Source organism: Cavia porcellus, unplaced genomic scaffold (genome assembly GCF_034190915.1).
Source record: "Cavia porcellus strain 051 isolate PalLab524CR breed Dunkin Hartley unplaced genomic scaffold, mCavPor4.1 scaffold_14, whole genome shotgun sequence".
In the NCBI taxonomy this organism is placed as follows: Eukaryota; Metazoa; Chordata; class Mammalia; order Rodentia; family Caviidae; genus Cavia; species Cavia porcellus.
Genome location: NW_026947497.1, coordinates 70916535 through 70933131, shown reverse-complemented (window position 1 = coordinate 70933131; position 16597 = coordinate 70916535). Strand labels below are relative to the sequence as shown.

General features: G+C 36.4%; 1 protein-coding gene across 5 annotated transcripts in view; it reads right to left on the bottom strand.

Annotated features, from left to right (window-relative positions):
• The window catches only part of Tp63 (tumor protein p63), a 208315-nt gene that overhangs the window by 28600 nt on the left and 163118 nt on the right, over positions 1 to 16597 (bottom strand). For all 5 annotated transcript variants that reach the window (XM_003477086.4, XM_023560332.2, XM_005006874.4 and 2 more), the window contains 2 exons: positions 3088 to 3274; positions 624 to 739 (listed from right to left, as the gene is read on the bottom strand). In XM_003477086.4, coding sequence (XP_003477134.1) covers positions 624 to 739; positions 3088 to 3274 — 303 coding nt within the window. The remainder of the gene's footprint in view (positions 1 to 623; positions 740 to 3087; positions 3275 to 16597) is intronic.

Below are 16597 nucleotides of genomic sequence, written 5' to 3'. Positions count from 1 at the left end.
GTTTACACAAAATTATTATATTTATGGTGGGCATCAGTACATGTACATAGCACATCTGCATTCTTTTAAAGTGCTCATTCATGGATAAGAAAATTGAAGTTCACAGAGGGACAGTTATGTTCAAAGAACCACAGAGCAAGCCAATAAAATTTTGGTTTCACCGCTCTTTTATGGTTTGTATCACAGAAATTTGCTATGCATAACAGACTTACAGATTTACTATCTGTTAGGAAAAAGTCAGCTAAGAGATTCCTCATAGATCCTCCCACTTACAAATCAGTGTCAGAATCTTATATGTAGTACCAGTGCACATCTACTACTGAGTCTGTTGTCAGTTGGATAGAAACCCTATTTCCAGTTCAATTACTATGTTATTATGGTAACATGTACAAAATTCAAGTTTTCATGTTAACTCAGTAAATATGTAGGCACTTGAAAAGGGGGGCATATGGAAAAGAGGGACCAGGGAAATATCAACAAATTACATATTTGATAATAAGAACTAACACAGAGAGAGAGAGATGGTAGAAACACCCCTCATCACTATCAGTAACATTTTCTTAAGTCTACCCAGTGAACCAATGTGTCTGTCATCAATCTGTCTTCTTTGTTTTACTTTTTACCTGGGGTGGTTCGTAAGGCACCAGCACACTCTGTCTTCCTGTGATGGGATCTTCTACATATTGGGCATGGCTGTTCCCTTCTACTCGAATCAAATGACTAGGCGGGGCAATCTGTCCTGCAGAACAGAAAAAGACAAAATGATTAGTTTACTTATACTCGGAATATTGTAAACAAAATGGAAATCCTGGGACAGACTGTTGATGATCAGAGTGACAGCCTGAATAATAAAGGAAATAACCATTCTTGACAAAAGAAGTGGATTCTTTTGCCAAACACCTAAAACAAGAAGATACCTCGACATTGTTAGCCACAAAAAGCGCTGCAGTTATATTTAGGAGGGTATTTCTAGACTTCAGAGTTTAAGGTTAACTATCTCGATTTTTATAGAACTGTATGACCCCAATCATGAAGGGAATTTAGCCTGGTTTGTCTGAAAATGGAAGAAAAACAAAGAAGTTAATGAATTTAAAGAACATAAGTTTGAGAAAATGTACGACTTTCAACTGGAAAAAATAGTAAATAAAAAGAAGAAATTTAAGATTGGAGATATAGCTCAAAGATAGAGGATTTGACTAAAGCATGCAGGAGGCCCCAGGTCTGATCCCAGTCCTGGAAAAGAAAAGAAAAAGACAAGATAGAAAGTCACAAGGATATACTTCCCTTGTTTATTCCTCTTTCCTCTTTGGTGGTTAGATCCTACTTTACTCATAAAGTTAAGAAACTTGGATTTATTGTGTTGAGGAGCCTCATTTTGAGGACTAGAAAAGGGAAGCAAGTTTGGAGAAGATCTTACACAAAGTCTTGCAAAATTGTGATATTTGGGAGCCCTCCAAAAGAAAGAAACTGCCCCAAGAACTAGAAGGCATAAAACCGTTCTCATCTTTTAGCTGTGCAACCATATTCTATGAAAACTGCTCAGTAAACGTAAAAAACTAAGCACATTAGAGATGTCGTTTACAGTATCGTCATCTATTTTGACATAAACCAAGGAAAAGAAGGAGGAGGAGAAGGAGGAAGCAGAGAAGGAGGAGGAGGAAGAGAAGAAGAGGAGAAGGAGTAGGAGAAGAAGAGGAAGAGGAGGAGGAAGAGGAAGTAGAAGCAGAAGAAGAAGAAGAAGAAGAAGAAGAAGAAGAAGAAGAAGAAGAAGAAGAAGAAGGAGAAGGAGAAGGAGAAGGAGAAGGAGAAGGAGAAGGAGAAGAAGAAGAAATAGAAGAAGAAGAAGAAATAGAAGAAGAAGAAGAAATAGAAGAAGAAGAAGAAGAAGAAGAAGAAGAAGAAGAAGAAGAAGAAGAAGAAGAAGAAGATAGAAGAAGTAGGAGGAGAAGCAGCAGCAGCTAACAATATTTTACAAAATAGTAATTTTCATGGAACACAAATAGGTAACCAGATAATGAAGCCAATTTCTATGGAATATTATTTGTGGATATCAGTAGGAGAAAAGCAAGACACAAAGGTATCATTAGTTCAGCCTTGTGTACAAGGAATAGAAATTAATATGTAAAATATAGTTGTGTTGAGGATTTTCACTACTTCCCTTTTAAAATTTCTACTCATTCTCTTTCTTTCTCCACTGATTTTCTCTATAATCTAGCACAGACCCTACACTCACATACACCAGATACCTATCAATATTTATAACACTAATATTTTTCTCTAAATATCCTGACTGCCAACACTTCCCATGCCACACGTGCTCAGATGACTCTGGGCGCTTTCTCTTGTCCTTCTGTCCTGCTCTTCACTATTCTCTGCTTAGCTTTCCTTCACAGAACCATCATGGCAGATCTAAGGGGACCTTTGCAAACAGTGACTTCTGTAAGGTCACTGGATCTGAGGTTCAGAAACTGAGACGTGGTGTGGGCAGGGACACACGGTTTAAAGGGAGAGCTCAACCACCTGCCCCTGCTGCACGGTCTTCATGTGCCCACCTCTGCAGGAAGATCTACTCTCCTATCTCCTTCTCGTACTCAGTATCTGCATTCCCATTTCCTTTTCCGTTTTTCCTCTTCTCCCTTTAACTTGGTTAATTATTTCTCCTCTTTGATGCCCCCATCCTCTTGCCTTTCCAGCTCTCAACACTTACAGATTGAAAAATCACTCTGGGAAAGGCACTAAAACTGCAGAATGTTGTAATTGTGTCGAGCTGGAAAACCACCATATTGCTCTGCTTATGCCCTCTCATTTCAAAAAAAAAAGTAAAACAAAACAAAACAAAACAAATTAAGCAGTAGGGAGACCAGTCCAGGTAATCCAGTAATCATAACTATTAAATTAAGCAGTTCAGTCACTGCAAAAGTATAAATTTATCAAACATCATCCTTCCATATTTCACAGCCAAAAAGCCAAAGTGAGTAGACTCCATTTTGCAGAAGTACGAACCAGACAGGTTGGTACCAAACACGAGTGCTCACAGCATCACTCCCTCCCAGGGGCCTAGCAGTCGCCGCCTGCCCTCACCCTTACCCTCATTGAATTCACGGCTCAGCTCATGGTTGGGGCACCGCTTCACCACCTCGGTGACGTGCTCGGCTTTCTTGTAGACGGGCATGGCGCGGATGACAGCTCCCTGAGGGGGTGGCGTCATCACCTTGATCTGAATGGGGCATGTCTTCGCGATTTGGCAGTACAGCTTCTTCAGTTCTGTGGAATACTGCTCAGAGACAGGTCCAGGGTGGAGGAAGGAGAGAAACAAGAGGAGACCATTAGAATACCTGCATTAACTGTACCTTTCTGGCTGCCTGACACTACGGTTACTTATGTGATATCTGGAAATCTTACAATAGGAAATCCTGTTCATGATTCAGATTAATAAATACTTTTCCATTTTAAATAAAATCCTGTGTTTCCAAAAGATAGCTCATTTATGCCACTCCCTATTTTCTTCTTTGTAGGATGAAAAAAAGCATTTTTCTTCAGAGGGACTTAAAAAATAATACCATGAGAAACCTCACTGATGAACAGAAAATAAATGGGAATACAATGCTTTCATGAACTGAAAAATTTTCTGCACTGCAGATTGTAATTAATCCTGCCTTTATCACACCCTAAAATGTGTGCTCACTCTCAGAGAAGGGAGGTAGAGATGCCTGGCTTACCTGGATCACACTGAGTGAACAGGGATTGTGTTGGGCCGACATAATATAGTCGTGAATGTAAGTAGCAAAGCTACCCTTATTTTGATGTTTTTAATTGTAACATGGCACACCTAACCGATGGGCTGCAGGCTGAACCTGCTGAGAGGTTCATAGAAACCAGGGTTCCAGGAATGTTTTTGAAAATGGAATATCTGGCCAAGATTGAAAAGGTTTTATCTAAAGCCAGCTGCTAGAAAACTGCTAAGTGACAGCACCCCTCAGTCAGTGGACTTATTTTCTGATGTTGCAAGAAAAGAGAAAGCAAAAGCTAGAAGGGACATGTGGCTGTGTCTGCCTCAGAATGCGGGGTCTAATGTGACACAGCTAATCATGGCACCAAAGGAGCCAGGTGAGTATCTCACAAATGGGGGAAGCTTTTCCTTCCCACTCTGCCTTCTTTAGGGAGAAGTCCAGAGGCAGCTGGCTGCTTGGAGAATTACAAAATAAAGAGCAAAAAGCATGACACCAAGAACCAAATAGAAGGGACAAAAGTAAAGGTCCCATCCTATGTCACTTCCTCTTCCCCCTGCCCATCAGAACAGAAACTCTCCATTCAGACCCATGCTTTTACGAATCCCTTTCACTCCTGCTCTCTGGGTCAGGGCCCCTCTGCCACATTCCTCTTCACTCAGATGCTGGGGCAGAAACACCAAGGCAATGGAAATCCTGCCCAGCAGTGGGGCACCTAGTAACACGGATCCAAACAAAGGGTAAACACTCATCCAGGCTGCAGCCACAAGTTGGCAGCGACGTCCTCCCCAGGGAAACACAAGGGGAACATGACCCACGTTGGCCAAAGGTTTCATTATTGGTCCATCTCACCCTCTGACTAAAAGCAAACATCTTCCCAAAAAGTACCTTGAAAATGACGAATTTATCTCTTCCTTTTGAAATAGAATATTTTTCCCTCGCTCCCAAGTATTTCAATATATGAAATTTTTAGTTAAAAATTTCCCAGTGCTAGCAGAGCATTGCAAATTCAGTGCTCCATGCCCATAAGCCAAGGATTAAACACAGCAAAACGGTTTTACATAGCCTGAAGGAACAGGAAGCATGCCAAAAATCAACCACAAAAATAAAATTCTGCTTAGGAGACCCTGAATGAAATGTGGATGGATATTTTGGTTCTTGCATTTTTAAATAATTATTTTGAAAGCAAAAGCATTATTTGAGAACCTATTAAGAACTCACTTTCATGGAGTACTCCAAGGAAATAAGCATATCCATTTGTGTTTTAGTTGGGATATCTATAATCCTTAATATAAGAATGAGTTTCATAATACGAACTATAATGAAAATAATCTGTCAGTTAAAACCTGACAGTAAATAGAGCATTTTTTCTAAGTAGATAAAGATTGAAGAAAAAAAAGTGTTTAAAGCAGGATACTTTCTTAGGAAGAACATTTCCTAGCAGTAATTATTATAGCACAGATCAAACTTGAAAGACCAAACTGCAGTAATATTAAAAATAAGATTAGATAGCATTAAATATTAATGTTGGCTCATTCTTAGGATTGGGGGTGATAAACCTAATTTCTGAACTTCAGTAATGATCAATAATAATAGCTTTATCATTTACTGAGCTCTATTCCTAGAAATTCAATCTTCACATAAAATACCTAGGAAGATTATTATACAACTGAACCCCTGGGGAGCAAGAGATTCAGAATCTCCAATTGTTTAGACTTTACAATGGGAATAAAGTTCTTAAAACACGCATTATATACTCCTTCCCCAGAGATGGAGGCAGAGCTCCATGAGCAAACATTCCCATTTCTACAAATCCAGAAATGTTCACACCACCTGGGGAAAATGACTTTGCCTCCTAGTTAGGACTGGATTTCACTACTAAAAGAGTGAACCACAAACTTAGAAAACCAAAGCAAAAAAAAAAAAAAGTTTTTGTTTTTTGGAGCTTTATGAATTTCAGAATCACAGATAACAAATCATGGGCCATTATTACTATCTCCATTTTATAGATAAGAAAATTAAGCACAGCGAGGACTTGCCTGAGGTCACACAGACCGACTGCTCCTGCTGTCCACATCGGGTAACTGCAGTGGCTTCACCTGGCCATTCTCTTGGCTCAGCAGAGCAAATGTTTGTACTTTTGATTAAAAGAGTTTTCTAGTTTAAAATACTGAGGCTGCTTTCTAAGAGAACTCGAAATGAAAACAATCTTCTCAACTTTTAACATGGAACACAGAAATGCTCTGCTTCTCAGTATAATGTTTTCTCATTTTATTGGAGATAGAGAAAGCAAGTGATAGATTTGAAAACGAAAAGAGCGGAATGAGGAGGGATTTGAAAAGTACAAACTTTTCAAATACATCCATCACCCACAATTCCTGTGTGCTGTTCCTTGTCCAGTTGGAAAACTCCTGCTTTTTCTCTGTTCTCTACACTATGCCAGGGTATTGCTTCTCAGCTGTTGCATCTGATACTGTTTTCCAAAGTTAATGTGAGGGTTTCATATTTGACCAACTCAAACTGTCTGACCGTGTTTATCCCTTCCTGTTAAACCACCAAGCTTGCTAGTCAAAAAGTAGAGGCAGTCATGTGGTCTAGAAGAATCCTTTTCTTTACAAAGTGAAGCCTGCCAGGCTATTTGCTTCACTGCTGGCAAATCAGTACCATTCATGTTTGTTTTTTTTCCCCCTCAGGACCAAATTCAGTCTCTCTGACCTCTAGTGTATTAATAATTCCTTAGCCCTGGCCACAGTCTTTATCCTTCACCAAAGAGCTCTATCATCTTTTCCAATTTTCGAGGCTTCTGCACTATCACAAAAAAAGTGAGCTGATTTAGGTCATGATTTTAAATGCTCTGAGGATTTAAGTCAACCAAGATTGAAAATTTGAACACATATAGATTCTCTGAATATTTTTCTTCCTCTGTGGATTTCTAAAATTCACCTCTGCTGCGCTCTCCAGCAATGACTTGAGATTTCATAATTCTGATGCCTAATTTATGTTTCCTTGCATGATGATTTTGTTGTTTTCATTTCTTTTAATCAGCTTTACTGATGTATAATTTCCTTCAAAGCACAGGATATTTTAAGGGTACAAGTTGATGGACTTGATAGAAATGCACAACTGTAAAACCACTTGAAAAATTAAGATATTGGGTATTTCTACCCTCCTCCTCTGTGCCTTTTCTCACACAGTTGTGGCTTCTATCATCTCTAGCCCCAATAAATCAAATGCCTAGATTCTTGAACATAATTGACTTTTCTAGAATTTCATATAAGTGGGATAATACAGATTATAATCTGGTGTGTTGTTGCATTTGAGATTCACCTATTTTTTTTCATTTATCAGTATTCTGCTTTATCTTTGAGTACAACATTCATTTGTCAACACTTTAAAGTTCTAGTATGAATAAAACTATTACAAACATTCAGGTACAAAACTTTGGAGACAGTTTCATCTTTTTGGAGTGAACACCTGGAAGTATAGTTCCTGGGTAAGCATACACTTGAGTTTACAAGAAACTGCTGGATGGTTTCTTAGAAGCTGGGCCATTCTGCACTGCGGTCCACAGTACATGAGGGTTTTACATCCTTGCCCACATTTGACTCTTTTAAATTTGAGCCATTCTTGTATAATGTAGCCAATTTCACTGCAGTTTACACGTTCCCCTGATGATTATTTTATTAAGCGATACTTACTTCAGGTACTTCTTTTATAATTTTCAGATTCTATGTAATACAAATAAAAATATATTGATTTCATATTATTTTATGAACTTGTTTATATTCTTTTGTGGAGTAACTGTTCAGATTTTTTGAGTTTCAGTTTGTTAGTTGGGTCCCTCCTGTCATTGAATCGTAAGAGTTTTTATGTTATTCTGGATAAAAGATTTCTATCAGATATATGTTTTTAAAATAGATAATCTTTCATTCTGTGGCATGGCTTTTTACTGCTTTTCTAAAATATTTAATTTTGAAGAATTATCAATAATTTGCCTTTACAATTCTTTTTTTTACATCTTAAATAAACTGTGATTTAACTTAAAAGGAATTTTTACTTTTTCTTTAAGAAATTTATAGTCTCAACTTTAACTTTTAGGTCTGTGCCCATTTTCTTTGGTCAACTGTACACGGTGTGAAGTAAAAGTCAAAATTCCTCTTCCTTTTAATGGACATCTAATTGTTCCAACACCACTTTTTGAAAAAAATATCTATATCATTTCTCCTGTTTTTTTATTTGTTTGATTGTTTTGAAAATCAGATAGCCATATGTGTCTACTTCATCTAGATGCTTACTGTGCTCAGTATTCTAGAATATTGCATGGTCTACAGCTCCATTTAATTAGCATAACTTTAATTTACCTCTGATATACTTTGAACATTTCTGTGTCCAAATATGTGTTAGCTTCAGTCTGCAGTATTTGATTTTGTAAAAAAATGCCACAAATACCTTTATCATTTTAGATGTAATTTTCTGTTCATATTTTGTATATTAGCCATATTTCCTGTGATCTTGCTTAATTTATTCATTAGTTCTAGTAGATTTCTATAAGCACCTTAGGATTTCTACACAGATGATTACATCAACTACAGATAGTTTTGCTGCTGTGTATTATGCTTGTCTTTTAATCTTTATCCTTACCTAACTGTAAGAATTAAATGAATGCTAGATTTTCTATTGCTTTCATTCTAAGATTAGACATTTAGATCATTGAATTTAGATGTTCCTTGTAAAATTATAGCTTTTGATTCCACAAAGCTCCTTTTATAAGCTATTTAGTTATGTCCAAAAATTCTGATGCACTAAATTGTAAATACCAAAGCACATATGACTCATTTCTTTTGTATGTTCTATTAAGCCTCCCTCAATCCAATATAATAATAAATGACACTCATATTTCTGAGAACATTCTTTTGCTAAGACCTATACTAGTTTATGCATTTCATTTGTAACTGAAATTTACTTTCTCCTCTGCATTTCTTGTTACCATTTAGCACAGATTTTTTAGTGCTGCTCCAAGGCTTTATTTATACCCCTAGATAGATTCCTTCGATCAAGAATTCAGGAATTCATACACGAAGAGAGAATCATCTACTCATAACCCTTTTTGATGATACAAGTTCATTATTGAGTTTCCGATAGTTCTTGGTTGGCTATTAAATAGTTCAGACCTTATATTTAAAGTCAGCAGGTATCTTGACCTTTCTGTGGGTTATCGTGACAAGCAACTATGAAAGATTAAAACTTTTAATGACTTCTTCCCAACTTCTTCTGTTCTTTTTCATAATTTTAATGACATGTGTGCACAGATACTTTGGCAAAAGATTACATTCCTTAATCCAGAGATGCATATCCTGAACATTTTGGACTTTTATATATATAACTTTACATGAACACATAAACTGGGAATACATCATTAAAATTTTATATTCCTTATTTAACCATTCTTGATGGTAAGTGGTTGCTGTTATAGTATTAAAAGAGATGTTAGTATTTAATCACACTCTTCTTACACAGCATACATTTTTCCCTCTAGCTTAAAAAAAATACCATATAGCACATTCTAGTATGTAAATTCTTATTACATATATAGACTTTAGATGCATCTCTTGAAAAAGGGTAGTTGAGTTCACACATATTTTAGTGTTACAGAAATCTCAAGCAAACCTAAATTATCTTCCTTAATAGTAAGAAAGCTAGACACTTCTATTTCCCTGTAGGGATTTTTTTTCTTCATCTTTTTACAAAGAGCAATAATACTTTTAAATGTGATGGTTTCTCTTAAATGGCTTGGAAATTGGTGAGCACTTTCAACTTAAATGCGTAAACTCAAATCCAGGAATTTTTTTGTTCCATCCATTTTAGAGACATGTAAGTCTTACTTTGCATCTTCACTTTCTATCCACCATACATTTCATGCACTTAACCACTAATAATTAGCAACTTTCTTTGGTGTTCTAGGAAAGCATCTAAGGCATGCCATCTGTAGTAGGTATGTCATAGTCACAAATTAATTCTGCTGTATTCTACTCCAAATACTACTTTGAATGCTTCTGCATTTCAAATGTTCTTCTTTATGACATTTTAAGCATCATCTTTTCATTTCAGCTTGTTGCACAGGGTTTATCACTTTCTTCTCTCTCTCAATGGCATTTATTTTTTATATTGAATTTAAGTTTTAACATTTGTTAAAGCTCCTAGAACAACTTACTCTGAATGATTCTCTATAGTTTTTAATATAGTTCTTTAATTCACTTTTGCACTATTTCAGAAATGTGCCAAAATATAACCAAAGCTAATGCTTGCATATTTCCTGTGTATTTAGCATTTTCAGTTCAGGTCTATCAGGCTCTGTGTGTGTGTGTGTGTGTGTGTGTGTGTGTGTGTGTGTGTGTGTGTGTTTTAGTGGAAATTAAACCCAGTGCCTTGCACATATTAGGCTAGCACTCTGCCACTGGAGCACAACTCCTCCTTTGTCAGGACTTCCAGTAGTAAAATTGCTAAGCAATTTTATCAATGGTTGGAGTGCCTAATTTAGTTCAGCACTTTTCTGGATTTCATAATATTTTAGCAGAGTCTTAGCAATGACAGCTCTAGAAGCTGCGAATGTATTGCCACATTAAGCTACAAAGGAAATCTATTTAATCTATTTTCAAGTCATTCAATAATAATTGTGTAATAAAAATTTGCTGAGCATATGCTGTGTAGTCCTAGCTACTCAATCTGAGAGATACATGATTTAAAAATCCTGGAAAAGGGGATCTTTGTAGCCTCATTGCCTAGGATAGTATTTGAAATATAAATTTAAAGAAAAGTTACTCAATTATTGTACTTATACTGCTCACAATGTTAGGGCAGAATGAAGGAAAAAGTGTTAATTGATAGCAGAGGACAGAACAATTAACTACTAAGTAATAAATCTGCTATTTATTCAGCACATGCTATATGCAAGATTTTGTCTCTGGTTTGGAAATTCAGGATTGTAGAAAAACAAAAGTCCATGCTCTAATGATATCATTATTCTAGAATAAATAAATACCATGTCAGATAGTGACAAGTTCTATAAAGCAAAGTAAAGCACAGTAAATTCTAAAGCAATAGAGTCAAAAGTCAGGAGTTGGAGCTTTCAGAGTAAGGAGGAATTATTTTATCCATGATTGCCAGGAAAGAATTTTTTGACAAAGTGATATTTAGAAAAAAATATCAGAACAAACTACTGTAATAAATTGTTCTATGCACATAAGTGGGGGAAAGTGATCCTTATACTAAAGCCAGAAAGTGCTAAGTTCCTGGTGTATGTATCCATCACGGCCAGGTTGTCTGGAAAGTCGTAAGCAAAGATCACAGATGTAGGGTAGCCTACCCAGATCAGTCAAGGCCAGGGTAGAGGCTTTCACAGGCTTTCAAAGAAAAGCTATCAGAAACCAACTGGGTTATGCACTCATGAAGGGTAAGAAAGGAGAACCAAGAGGCAGGCAGTGAGTGGGCTTTCCCGAGGACAGAACATCTTGAATGAAAGCATAGCTATGTCAACTGTGGTGAAAGGTCAGCGGTCAGATGCAAGAGAAGAGGCAGAATGGACTGCAAGGGGGTAAACTGGGACAGCAGCTATCAGACTCGAAGGAATCTCAGATCTTATAAGAAACTATGAAAGAAGATTCACTGAAGATCAGAAGTCAGGGAAAGAACAAATCAGTTCTCTGTATTCAGGAATACAAAGCTGAAGACGTTGGAGCCTCGTAGGAGGCAGGAGACCCAACAGGAGCCTCTGAGGCAAGAAATGCAGAGAACTCAACCTGGAGCAGTAGAATGGGATAAAAAGAGGGAGGGACAGGAGAAAGCTTTGGGACTTAATATGATTTACTATCCTTGTTTTCATCATAGAAGAGATGCTAAAAGTACCTAAGCAGACCGAGAAAAGTTATTATTTAGAAGAGTAGATACATAGCAGACAATACATGCATATCTGTTTTCTAAAAAACAAAGCAAAAAGAATGTTTTAACATAAAGTTCCCCATATTCAGTATTGGACTAAGATTTGACTTAGTCAATGAACTTGTCAACAAAGACAAATGATAGTTTAACTCTGAGAAAATAAAATAAGCATATGGTCACACTGGAATTAATAGACCGGTTTCATTATAAAGAAGAAAAGGACTCATTTTTCAAGAACAGGATAAAGACTCTTGTCTAAGAATAACTGAGGGCAACCCTGGCTGAAGTAAGCCAAAAGCCTAGATTTAGATTCTGCCTCGTCTATGTATTTCCTGGGCCTTTACATTACTTCACCTTGCAATACAAAACCGAAAAAGGCATATAATTCATGCCTGTTAAGACAGAAGAAAAAACAATGGCTGTGAAACTCTTGAGTCAATTCTAAAGATCAAAATAACAGTCATGCACTCTGAGTGCTACTGAAACCTCAGATTTCTAGGATCTTCTACATAGAGTGTGTAAGTAACTAAAGCAGTACTTGAAAAACAGTGTTTCAGCCTGATGAGAAGATGGTTATTTATTACAAGGTAACACAAGTCTCCTAGTTTATGTAAATTTTTAATGAATCACACAGTTCATTTTTATCTGCTAGTAATCACTGTTATTAACCGTGCCAAGAATTAGATCCATTTGTTCAAAAAAGTGAATCTGGTTTATCCATTGCTGTACATTTAAACACATTTCCTTTACATCTATGAATACATGTAATATAATTTGTGTCTTTAAGGTTTATTTTAATTACACTGTCCTCTATCTATGGCAATCTGCTATTTTCATTGCCCATGTTTTCAAGACTGATTCATGATCTTACACACATACATATACTGCATTCATTTGAATAGCAGGAGGGAAATGAGGTAGGGTGGAGGAGATGCTTGTGATCTGACAATATTTTATTTAATGAAAAGATTTAAAACAGTATAAAAAATTAACATTTTGAAGTGGCTTAATTTACCAGCTGTTTGGTGTGTGTGTGTGTGTGTGTGTGTGTGTGTGTGTGTGTGTGTGTGTGCTTAATGTATTTCCTAACTTAAATCTTTTTTAAAAAAATTTTATTTAAAAGGAGAAAGAGAAAAAACAAAACAAAACAAAGCAGTGTAAGGGTACAAGTAATACAGAACTACCAAAAAAAAAGTAAGAAATTACTGGTTAATAGATTACATATTATCATCTTAGAGATAGTTGCTCAAATCACAGTATCAAAGCATGTATCATGAAGAACATTCTTTTGTAAAGTTACTGTGGATCTGTGATTTAAGAAGACACAGGACACAGATGTTAGAACTCAGAAGGAATTTTACAGAAGGTCTTGTCCAAACTTTTATCTATTCGCAGATACAAAAGTGACGTTTACAAGCTGCAGTTTCTTCATTAATTCAATAAATGTTTATTGAGCACATGCTCCATCCAGCCTGTCCTAGCTACTAAGGAATCAGCAGTTCTCCTTATCTTAAGGCAGGGAAGTCCTTCAAGGAAGGACTGATATCAAGAAATCTTTTAATATGATATAAATTCTAAAGCAAAAGCAGGGAAAGAAAGCAAAACATTAAGGTTTGTTTACTTTGGAGGTTTTGGAGGGCAGCCCTGAAAAAAATATTTCTAAAAGTTACACAGCTAAATCTAGGCAATTAGGTGGTAGATTCAGATTCCCTTACTTTGGTAGATAATGTTTTTGTACTATATCATATTCTAAGTACAGAATTTCTACAGAAAACCAACCTGACACTTTAAACCAAGACCTTGATTCTGTGTTTCTATTATTGAGTTACCCTACTTCAAGGCATTTTTAGTTTAAGATATCTTTACTGAAACTTTCTTAGAAAGATAAATCTGGAGATTTTGAGCTCCAAGATCATTTGGTTTGGCAACTTCAATTACGGGTGAGAAACGCATGCCCAAGAGAAGAGGTGAGATTTGCTCAACATTCAGCACCCAGGGCCATACTGGCATGTGTCTTGCTCTTCTGGCCTTTGAACCCTCTGGTCTTAACACTCATAGAATGGACCAGAGTGGAATGCGTATTTGGTACCAGTGAATTCACACACACACACACACACACACACACACACACACACACACACACACAAGTGACTACACAATACAAAATCATCTCAATATAATCTTCAACTTGGTACAGGATACTACTATAAGGATACTGGTTTTTGCCTCAGTATCAAGTCCACTTAAGTTCAGTAAATGAGTTGTCTAGAAATTGATATTTTCATTCCTAAATAATCTAAATAATCAGAATGGGAGCTTGAACATAAGTGTATCATAAAATGTGTTCATTCATTATTCTTAGAAGTATCACCATTCTATCAGGTCTTGGGCTAGGTTAGCCAGCAGTGACGTCCACCAGTCATTTTGGATATATGGATGAGATGTTAGGTTTGTATTTAATCTCTGCGAAGCTTATTGTAAATTTAGGAAATTAAATACTGTGATAGAGAAAAGGAAGAAAAAGCACTTGAAAGATTTTGTTCTCTAAAGATGGAAGTGATTGGCCTTTCAAAAGAAGCCACGAGCGTCTACTAACCACTGAGGAATTCCAGGTGACATACATGATCATCCTCAACACTGAGGCACTCATTCATAGAAAACTAAATGAGGGAACTCTGTCAGATGACCTACGGTGCTTCATCCACTTTTAATATTTTATGACTGGTTGCAAACTCCTCAGGGAACCCTATTCTCAAGTTCAAGTTCTTCATATAACATTTCAAAAAACAATGTGAAAAGAAAGTGTGGATAAAATATTAAAAGATCAGGAATCAAGATATGTTCATATAATATATATTATATATACATATATGTGTGTATATATAAATTGGTTCATTCCAAGAACCACTAGCTCATGAGTAAGAATTGAGAGTTTCAATTTTGTGTTGGCTCTCAACCAAATCTCCTCAAACACAGACATGACAGCTTTGAATATCAACATTATATTCAAATATCTCCTCATTGGCTTGGAAGAGAAGTGCTCCAAAACTAGCAAATGAACTAAACTCTTTCTTGCCATACAATATCCCTGACAAAAATGAAAAGAAAGCTTTGCCTATGTTTGGTTTTGTTTTGGGAAAGAGAGAAGGAGATTTGGCATAGTAAGGGTGAGCTGCTTAAAGCCAAGTATCATGTTCAAATAAAATAATTCCTGGGGATTTTGGAAAACAAGAGTAAATTCACCTCTCTTACTAATCATATGTTGCAAAGAAAAGGGAGGGGTGAAGCATTCCAGTGACTGGGACCCCATCATCTCCACCTGCCTCAGTGACATACTATATTACATGCTTTTGGCTGCCAGACTGGTAATTCAGTATCACAACACACAGAGATGCCAGCTAACATCAGCAGGCACCTGCATAATTTTCCGCAGCTCCTTTTTCTGAAGGTACAACCGAGATGCTCCCTTCCTACTATATCAAAAACAATGAAAACAATAAAAGCTAAAAATTTACTTCCTTCAGTCTCTCCCAGAAAACAATGCCACGCTATGTGGAAATTTAAATTATCGATAGAAATATCTCAAGTGGAAAAAATAGCTCAGTAATTATATAATCCTCCTTATTTATTCCATCCCTGTTAGAGAGGAGCCACTGTGCAGGCCAATGCCAAAACCATCTAGATTCTGTAATTCCAGACTGATCCATATCTAGTATACTAATTTACAAAAAGTAAATGTGCTAACACTGTCTTCTAGGGTGATAATATACACATTGGACATTAGCTTGCAGAATGGTTGACCTCAGTTTATAAAAACAAATGCAGTGTGATCCACTAACACTTAGGGCAAATTACATATTCACAGAGGATGGCTGGCTCTGAAGAAAGAAGAAGAATCTAAGATGTGCTTAAATGCACCAATCAGAAGTACTAGTTTTACTTCTGGCCTTGTGAGTGGATTCAGGTTTACTTAAAGAAAAGAAAAATGATGAAATTCACAAATAATCTAAACTACAATTACCACTCACTAATAGGAAATGCTAGTGGTACTTCTAATTTATGGTTCCTATTTTCACAAACCAGAAAAATGCTTTAGTCTGAACCATTTCAAATGATCTAAAACAGCTTGTCAAGAAAATGAGAATCAGAACCAACTTTTACAATCCTACAAATCCCAGTTTAACTAATATCAAGGCTAAGCACCTCTAACTTTAGTGCTATCCTAAAACTTTCAGTTCTTTAATTTTTTCCCATTTCTAAACTATTGTCCTTGGAATCAAATATTCAAATTTTCCTTCAGTAAAGGAAAGAAAATGATGCAGTCAATAATTAGAATTGGAGAAATCAAAATCACATCGCATGGTATGTTCAGAGAGGACAAAGAACACTTTGGAAGCTGACTCTGGGCAGAAGTTTACTATGAAAGAGAAATGAGGCCCCCAAACAATCAAAATGGTAGCAGTAGACTATACTTTTTGATAAGGGGATGGGTTTTGGAAAATTAACTCTGTCATTCACTAAAATTCAAAAAGCAAAGGAAATTCTCATCAGAAAGCACTAGACACAAGTTCAGTCTGGTCTGTTTCAAATAAGTTCAATATTATCACTCTAAAATGGATGGATTCATTATATACTCAACTCTGGGTTTGTTTTTTCCAAATAAACTCACTGGAGAAATGTTACCAGTCTCACAGCTAGGAAAATTTTTTTTAGTTTTGATGAATGAAAAGTATTTCCATCAAAGTTTGTATGTACCATGCAGAAACTTGGGGTTCATGGTCAGTGACTGACTGTGTACCACAGCGCCCACAGTAAGAGGGGAACACCAACTAGGTTTGCGTGCTTTGGCAGAGGGCTGACCGTGCGGTTTTGTGAAGCAACTTGAAGAAGTTTGGTTACAAGTCAAAGCATCCTTGAGAGCCATGGAATGATCC